Source organism: Anarrhichthys ocellatus, unplaced genomic scaffold (genome assembly GCF_004355925.1).
Source record: "Anarrhichthys ocellatus isolate YVR2014 unplaced genomic scaffold, GSC_Weel_1.0 scaffold186, whole genome shotgun sequence".
NCBI lineage: Eukaryota > Metazoa > Chordata > Actinopteri > Perciformes > Anarhichadidae > Anarrhichthys > Anarrhichthys ocellatus.
This window is the reverse complement of record NW_022280216.1, coordinates 37,861-47,207: the sequence shown is the minus strand read 5'-3', so window position 1 is coordinate 47,207 and position 9,347 is coordinate 37,861. Positions and strand designations below refer to the sequence as shown.

General features: G+C 38.7%; 1 protein-coding gene across 1 annotated transcript in view; it reads right to left on the bottom strand.

Moving 5' to 3' along the window:
- Positions 1–315: 315 nt before the first annotated feature.
- Positions 316–9,347, bottom strand: part of LOC116400623 (troponin I, fast skeletal muscle-like) — a 10,679-nt gene continuing 1,647 nt past the window's right edge. Inside the window, exons 2-7 of the mRNA XM_031878543.1 lie at positions 5,274–5,309; positions 4,874–4,910; positions 4,630–4,758; positions 3,914–4,003; positions 2,768–2,944; positions 316–1,635 (exon numbers count right to left, since the gene is read on the bottom strand). Of these exons, the coding sequence (XP_031734403.1) occupies positions 1,555–1,635; positions 2,768–2,944; positions 3,914–4,003; positions 4,630–4,758; positions 4,874–4,910; positions 5,274–5,284 (525 nt within the window). The 5' untranslated portion in view covers positions 5,285–5,309 and the 3' untranslated portion in view covers positions 316–1,554. The remainder of the gene's footprint in view (positions 1,636–2,767; positions 2,945–3,913; positions 4,004–4,629; positions 4,759–4,873; positions 4,911–5,273; positions 5,310–9,347) is intronic.

Sequence of the window (9,347 nt, the reverse complement as noted above, 5' to 3'; positions counted from 1 at the left end):
AATAGTTCTTTAACTGAACACAGACAATTTAAGATGATCTAAATTTACAGCATTGAACTTGTGGTCACTAACTGAGCTGTAACATCTTATGCTTCTGTGTTATTTACACGTATTTAAATAAAAAATAAATTAAACTGTGGTGTTAAATTTCTTGCCTCATTTTCCTTTTCTCTCACTATTTCTCTGCATTCAAAGCCAACATTTATACTTTGCCACGATTATAACTGCAATCAGACATAAGGGGCAAATTGCACTTAACTGCAAAACTTTACGGGCTTTGTGAGGCCCATGATACAAATTCAACAAGACGATGAGCAAGATGAACATGAAGCGTTCTTATTTAATGTGACGGACACAAGACGAGGAACGTACATCGCACTTCTTGTTTGGGACAGTTTAGAAAAGATGACACGATGTTAGTACAGAGTGAAGGCTGAATTACACTTCTGCTGTAGAGGAGTCGCTCTTTATGTCATCCATTACTGCCAATGCTAACGCTTTAGCTAACGTAACACTAACGTGTAGCTAACGTCGCTAACATCGCTAACATGCAGCTAACGTCGCTAACATGTAGCTAACATGTAGCTAACGTAACACTAACATGCAGCTAACGTCGCTAACATGTAGCTAACGTAACACTAACATGCAGCTAACGTCGCTAACATGTAGCTAACGTAACACTAACATGCAGCTAACGTCGCCAACGTGAGACACCAATGGGCGCAGACGCTCTACAGTCAGAGGACGAATGAGACAAATTTGTTGATAGATTGTATTTTGAAATAGTCAAACTTTAGAGAACATGTTAACATAATCAACTGTAAATGTGATGCCAATTTTTGTGTCTTTTCTGTGGAAAAAGTAAAAAAAAAGAAAATAATATCACGTAGGTTTAAAGATGAACATAACAATTGGATGCAGAAGCATGAGTCAGCCTTCACGATACAAAAGCAGGTTTGATTCACCCCTCGTGTACTAATACTGACATCAGTACAACACAGTACAAATACACAACACAGTACAGCGTCAATAAAGGCAAAAGCAGAAGGCAGCTTAGATTCAAAGAGTTTTGTTCCAACGAAAGATATCCAAGAACTACCTGAAACCCGCCGCATCTACCGCAGGTTTATTACAGGTTTATTACAGATTTTACAAACTAAACACTGTGTAACTTAACTTTTGATAAAACACTTTACTTATCACAGGCTAAATTAAAAGGTAAAGGGTTTGAAAATAATGATTTGTTTGCACAGTCATCACTTTTAAAATCCTGCAAACCAACTGAGGAGATTATCGTTCATCACTTACTGGACCACACGAGAAGCTTAGAAACACCGTCAACACCATGTCTTAAGATGTGAACCTTCCGTTGACAAATTGTCCAAGATATTCACACATCACCGTCACGTCTCGTCTGTGTAATAAAGTCAATGGTAGGTTTACGGTGGATATGCAGCATGTTGGAATAAAACGCTTCTCTTACAAAGACGTTTGACCTGAATTCTGTCCTGAAAAGCATTCGTTTAAGCCCAACAATCCACGACGGAGCACATTTTAACTATCAAACATCTTCTTCCTGTCGGACTTGTCTTCAATGTTCTTACGCCAGTCGCCCACATCACGCAGCTGCTTGTCCTGTGAACACACACATGATGTTTCATTAAAGATAAAATACAGAAAAAGAGGGAAATAATCAGAGTGTAAAAAGATGTTTAACAAGAAAATAAAAAAGTAAATGGTGGCAAGTTGTGTTTTCATGTTCACTGCTTTCTCAGAAAATACTAATTTAATTATTCAGTTTTTATTTTGCATAGCGCTCAAACTTTGTCCTAAACTGGCCTCTAAGCCACAAAATAATCTCTGTGTCAAACAAACGTTTATGATTCTTCCAGGTTTTGTTCATCAAGATAATCTTCACTAATGAACTGCACCTTTATGATGTTTGAAGTGTCAAGTAAAAAGCTAACTTTAGGTTATAAAGTAACTCCACCACGGTCACATGACTTCCTCCTCCAATAAGCTAAAGGAGGACTAGTGTTCTAGTGAGGACAAAACCAAGATAGCGATGGCCAAGATAACAAACTCGAGGCATCAAAACAGGTGACGTCACGGTGACTGCGTCCATTTGTTTTAGACAGTCTATAGTTAGAATATGCTATGTAAAGAGGGTAAGGATGCTAAACTGGTAAATATTTTAATATCTTTTATTAACCTTTAATTTAATGTCTTATTCATTTATTTTTATGTGTATTCATGAAATACATAACTCCAACTATTTAGGCGATGTTTGCAAAGATTTAACATTTGGGAACTAGTAGTTACTGGATGTAACTGCAGGTCTATGAGTAGGTGCATAGCCCTTTTTGGGCTTTGCTATTGGAGAAGCCTCGATGGGGTTAACCACTAACGACGCCCGATAGAGGTCATAGCACAAAATAGAACTACAAAAACAAGGAATTGAAAAAAACGTTTACCTAACAGTACTAAAACAAGGCGTTATTGGCAGTAATATAGAAATTTTAAGAATTCAGATTCCAGTACCAAACTTGGTGAGTACTATAGTGTCATCATAACTAGTGGCCAAACATACAAAAATACAAGTTGTATTAAACCAGATTAATCTTTAAACCATTGCTGCAAGTGAAAGGAGATAGCCTGTAAGCAACCAAGACAACAAACTAAACCACGGTTCAAGGAAGCGAGTCGGTAGAATATTGATGGTCATTGTTTTCGGACTGAAGTTTCGATGAAGCAGGCAGCAGCTCACCTCCTCCTTGACCTCCTTCTTGACCTGCTTCAGGTTGGCCCTCAGGTCCATGTTGACCGTGTGCTTGGAGCCCAGCAGAGCCTTCAGCATGGCGTCAGCAGACATGCGCACTTTCTTCAGACGGGGTCTCTTGAACTTTCCCCTCATGTCCACGATCTTTATGTTGAGGTCTCTCACCTTCAGGAGGATTCAGGACAGAAGAATAGACTTTATTATGGGTCAAATCATCTTATATTATCGTGGTCATTACAGATTTCTCCTGATTAAACATGGGGGAAAAAACATTCACGTTTTTATAGAAAGGGACTTTGAAATGATGGCAAGTTACATTTAAAACACAATATCCAACAAAACAATCAAACAAGGTTCCTGCACATGAAAAAGAAAACAAATGTACCCACGGTTTAATTTAAATATCTTTACTGCAATGAAAGCATCAAAGTATTCCACAGTGTTCCTAAAGCCAATCTATTACAAAATTGTCACATGTTACTGTACGTAACAAAGGCACGTATTTAATTAATTTAATGGCTAGACCTTTTATTTTGAAAGGTAAGAACGGAGGGAGTGTATCTGGTCTGCGCTGCCTTCATGAAGGTTGAAATAAGCAATAAACTTTTGCCGTGTTTCACTGTAGTGTACATTTGAATATGTCCGTTCCTTACAATGTGATTGGTTGATGCTTTTATTCGTGGTGAAAAAGCTCCGAAAAATCAACCTTGTCACGTGTGAAAGTATTCATAACAAAAAACAATACTTAAAAAATAAAATATATTTAGACGCGAATCAATCGCTTGAAAAAAAAAAACATCCCGGGGGTTCAAGACCTTTACTCCAAAACTACCAATAGTTCTGTTTATTCAGCTTTTGTTGTCCTTGTGTCCAGCTGTATGTCTATGACATTTTCTATGTGTCGGTACAACAAGAGAAACTTAAACCTGGAGTCCTACTAGCTCCTGTTATGTGTACAATAAATGTAATTCTGATAGCTTAAAAAAACAACTATAACAGCACATCGTGTATTTCCTCCTTCATTCTACGAATGTATTATTTTGAATCGAGTTAATGTAAAAAGTAAATGAAGGCGAACGCCTCATAGAGCTGCTTGCTAACGTCACAAACAGACGTGAATAAAAAGCGTCTCACCTCATTGAGGACCAGGTTGAGTTTGAACTCTATGCTGTATCGCTCCTCCTCACTGATGTCAATCTGATCGTGGAGTTTCTTGCAAAGCTCCTGAAGAGAAAACAGGATTTTAGTCATTTTTATGGCTGATTGCAAACTTTTAGCAAATTGATTTAACCAAATTTGGGCTCAAATATTGTCATCTAACCAACAGAACAGAGACAAAACAAAATCTGCTAAAGTGTGTGGCGGGAATTATGCTATTTGACAAAGAATATGAATATAATACACGCCATATGTGTTAGAGGACGACTCTACATGTCTCAATGATGCTTTTATTTTGTAGAAAGTCTCTTCACTAATAGATGTTATTTAGTTCAGAGAACAAGCTGGAATCAACAATTAACTTCAGACTTCACATATAAACAGAAGGTTCGTCTAGAGTTACTGGTGGAACATCAGCTGATCTAATCACAGTTTAAACCTCTTCAATCTATATTTACTGATCAATAATGAAACTAGTTCATCATTATTCTGTCATGTGACTCAGTGAGGAAGTTTAGATCGTTTCATTTAAACTAGTTCACATGTAAAGAAAACATCTGGTGTCTGAATTATAATGTTTGTATCTCTGTTGTTATTGAAGTAAATAAACTTTTCATATGTAGTGCATCACATAAAGCTGACAGCAGTTTGTCCCGGTCCTGGTTCTGGTCCTGGTTCTGGTTCTGTCTCACCTCGAGCTCTTCTTTGGAGTACGGCAGCTCCAGAGCAGGACATTTATCAGACAGGAACTTCTCCCTCTCCCCGACCTTCACCCCGGCTTCAGCCTCCAGCATGTTGGTGGCCACCAGCAGCATACATCCCTGTGGACGACACCGACGTTCAACTTTTAAATATTTTAAGATACAACTTCAAAACAGCATCTCTGCTCTTCTTCGTCAAAAATAAAATCAACATAAAAACGCACTCATTTCTTACCTTCAGAGTGTGCTTACGCCTCGCAGACAGTCTTTTCCTGCAGGTGAAAACACAAGATGTGAATCAGACATTCAGGCCATTATGACATAAATAAATCCATGAATCTGTTGTTATAAATCTGTTGTTATTAATCTGTTGTTATAAATCTGTTGTTATTAATCTGTTGTTATAAATCTGTTGTTATAAATCTGTTATCACACAATAAAAACACGTCAGTTGATCAGAAACATGTGTTTTCTTGTTCAGATGAGTTTTGCAGTTAACGAGAAAATAGTCCATAAAATGTACAAAAGTGTCGTATTTTATTGTTTGAAAAGTTCCTCACTTGTTGCTAAATGTGTTGACGAGTATAAGAACCCGAACAATGAACGTATTAACACATATCAAACTGTTAACTCACTCGCAGGCCATCTTGGCAGCAGGAACCGGATTTTATCTGATGAAAAAAACAACAAAACACATAAAGGACAGCATTAAAATTTCATTTGTACCTTTTAATTTACGATAAAAAAAGACAACAATCACACTTCGGATAAACTTCTTAAAATGTAGATGCAAACTTCCTCCTATTTGTTTTGTATGAAACACGATCTGAAACACTTTCCTGATGGCAGCAGCTTAAAGTCACAGAGTATGCCCGCAGTATGCCCACTACATGCCCACAGTGTGACCCAGGGATGGCATGGTGTGGGCCCACAATAGAGCCCATTGGAGGCCCACTAAGCCCTTACTTTGGGCTGGGTGTGGCCCCTCCTGGGCTCCTTCATAATCTTATGGGCATTTTTTCTGAGGAGTTGTTCAGTATTAAGAAAAACGAGAGATCTTTGTGTTGTGTCAGTTTGTCGACCTTTAGACCATTTGCAACATTGACAAAAGCTACAATTTCAAGGATACACACATTTAACAACATTACAATCACCGAAGAGAATATATGGAAGACCTTTGTTAAATCATGGAACCTTGTAAGCTGCATTCTGTCTAGTGTCCACCAGGGGGCGACTCCTCTGGTTGTATAGAAGTCTATGAGAAAATGACTCTACTTCTCTCTTGATTTATTACCTCAGTAAACATTGTAAACATGAGTTTATGGTCTCAATCTCTAGTTTCAAGTCTTCTTCAATACAGCATGATGTTCATTTAGTACATTATGGTCCATTTAGAGTCAAACAGACCATAAAGCAGGGGATGCTTTAGGGCGGGGCTACACAGTGATTGACAGGTCTCTACCACAGCGTTGTCCAGTCTGGGAGTTGTTCTTGTTTTTACTTCATTCAAAGTTAATTGTAACATTTTGGTCGCCTTAAACATATCTTAATCAGCATTCAGTTGTACCCCACCGTCAGGTGTCACATCTGGTTGCAAAAAAACAAGATGGCGACGACCAAAAACCAAGATGGTGGCGATCAAAAACCAAGATGGCGGCGACCGAAATACCGAACTCCAGGCTTCAGAACGGCAGTCCACCAACCAATGGGTGATGTCACGGTGACAACGTCCACTTCTTATATACATGTGAGCAACAGCCAATCAGCTGACAGAGTCCTGCGACATATTGGCCTGTGTTACAAAGAATGTCTTCCCACCTGAAACAGACGAACGCGTCTCCCGGCAGCAGAAATAATTATTGTGTCAAACTGAAGCTTGCTTTGTTTGCTGGTTTTATATATTGGTGTCCTTGTTTTAAAGTATTTCATGTGTTCTTATGAAATGTACTGTAAATATAATAACTGTATAAAATGAATAAATAAAAGTACGTCTGAAGTATGTCTGAAGTGTCGTCTGCTCCGTCCTGCTGGTCTCATGTTCATGTTCATTCTATCTTAAGACTTCAAAGTTAACTGCAGGACATTGAGTGGAGCTGAACTTTGTAACCGAGGCCGCGTTAAAGCCTTAAGGACCGGACCGCTGTATTTTTAGCAGCACGGCTCTGAGGGGATCTCTGTCCAGACACCTGTGGCACGCTGCAAAAATGCTTCCACAGCTATTGGACAGATTAGCATTAAAATTTAGCTTTCGGACATTTACGATCCAGAGAGGGTGACTCATGAGGACTTTGGTGATCCTCTCTGGCTTTTCTTCTAGCGCCACCAACAGGTTCTAATGTATTTTAAAGTCTCACCTCATGGTGGGAAAGCTCTAAAAATGGATTATTGTAGTTTTAATGTATTTGGGGCTCAACCAAAAACCCATTTACTGTCTCCAGCTCGTCCAAAACTCAGAGACAAAGACATATCACGACCATCCTTCCAACGCTTTTCAAGATTTTTTAGTCTTGTTTTTGTTTGTTTCCCAGGTCGTCTTGGCTCACGAATAAGATATTATATACAAATTACAGTGCATTACTTTTAGTAAGTTTAAGTACAAGCAGTCTGCACAACAAGTCCTCCAACCCAGACACAACTAATCAGGTCTCAAACCTCCCAAAACACAGATACAACTGGTTTCAAACCCCATCACGGATGATTTATTTAAATGTACTTTTTCATTGCTTTGAGCACTTCAGAGGAAACTTTGTTGTCCAACATGTTATTGAGAGAAACCTCAGAGAGCCAAGCAGGACATTTAAAAATAAATACAGTTAAACACAACCAACACAATCTAAGTACTCTGATCTTTTACGTAAAAGTACCAGAACAACGATGTACAAATACTCAGCAACAAGTCAAAGTCCTGCATTCAAACTACATCGCAGTAAAATGTTCATTGTGATGTGAGATTATTAATACTGAAGCAGCATGTTGCTGTTGTGGAGTTACTTTTAAATACTTATTATACAGTTTAGTTTAGTCCAGTGGGTCCCAACCTAAGGGGTCGGGCCCCTCCGAAGGGTCACCAGATGGATCTGAGGGGTCCTGAGATGATTAAAGGGAGAGAAATTCTTTTTTTGCGTGAAATATTTTAAACTTTTTCTTCTCTGAGCTTTAAACCGTTGCCACCATTACACGTGTCTTGTCTTTTTAATGTGACTTATGTGATTGGATGAGTCGGATCAGAACGTTTTACTTTTAATGGTTTTCATTTTAGTAGTCAACGTAAATTCTCAACAATAAAAGTAACTTCTTATTCTTACGGCTTACTCTTCCTCTCTGCAGTATTTTTAGACTTGTTTTGTTGAAGAATAGCTGCTTACGAACTTCGCAAATTTGGTGATAAACGTATTTCATTTCCTGTACATTTTTCACAATAAAAGTCTCTTGTATTTTTGCTGCTCACGCTTCCTCCCTGTAGTATTAATTGACTTGCTTTATTGAAAAATAGCCGCTAACAAAAGCTACACTAATTTGGTAGTGAACACATTTTACTATAAATTCTTCACAATAAAAGTCCCCGTTACCTGGTATTTTAAAAGCTTTTATTTTGAAGCAGCAGCCCTCTCTTCCCTTTGAGGAACTGCATGTGGTTTAAATAGTCTGGATTGTGTCCACATGCTGTCCTCACCTCACTGAGATCTGAACTCGGTGTGAACTAGACCACCTCGGGATGTGGTCTGGCTGATCGAAATGGATTGTGTTTTATAAATGTGTCGTATGATTCTTTAATTTAAAACTCTAAGTCTGATTGTCAGAAAATGTAGTGACGTAAAAGTGAGATAAAATGGAAATACTCATGTTCTATCTGCATTCACATTCACTTCCCCTCTGAGTAAGCCGACCCCCTTTCAGGACCAGGTTTTCGAGGACGTGAGGCCACTTCTCGAGGTACTCGGAGGCCACACAGTGTTTGGCTGAGCTGCTTGTGACGAGGCGGCGGATTAAGACTACTATTCCTGGAGCCTCAGCTGTCCCTCACATCTTCATTATGCAGAAGAGAAAATAAATGACAGCGGGCTCGTCTTAAAAACACGTCAGACAGGAATCCACCACACATCGCTGGCCCGGGAACACGTGACAAAACAACGGGTCGCTCTGGAGACGCAATAATATCGGCAGGGTTAAATTTGGGGCCTAATTCTTTTTGTCTCAAGTGTGTGTGTGTGCGCGTGCGCGTGTGTGTGTGTAGGATTGTCTCTGGAGGGTTTAGCTGGACGTGTTGGCGGTAACCCAACACCGAGGAACATCCCTCTGACGAACAAGACGTTGGAGCGTACCGCAAATAATAGCTCGTTGTTGGGCCGAACAGTTGATCTGCTTCACACAGACAGAAATACAGACGCGAGGCCACGACGACATTTAAAGCCCGACAGAGACAAACAGACGTCTGGTTGTTCAGGGACGGAAACCAAAATAAAAGCTCGTCTATTGTAGGAGTCTTGATCTTAAAAGACATGAAAATAAAATGTTACTGTTGCGTAAACATATTTAAATATAACTTTAACGTTGTTACGGTAGGGATAACTTTAACAACTTGAAATACTGTCATGTAGTTTAAATGTATATTTATATTGTGTTTGACTCTTGTTTTTAAAAGACAATAAATAAAACGTAAATCATATATATATATATATATATATATATATATATATATATATATATAT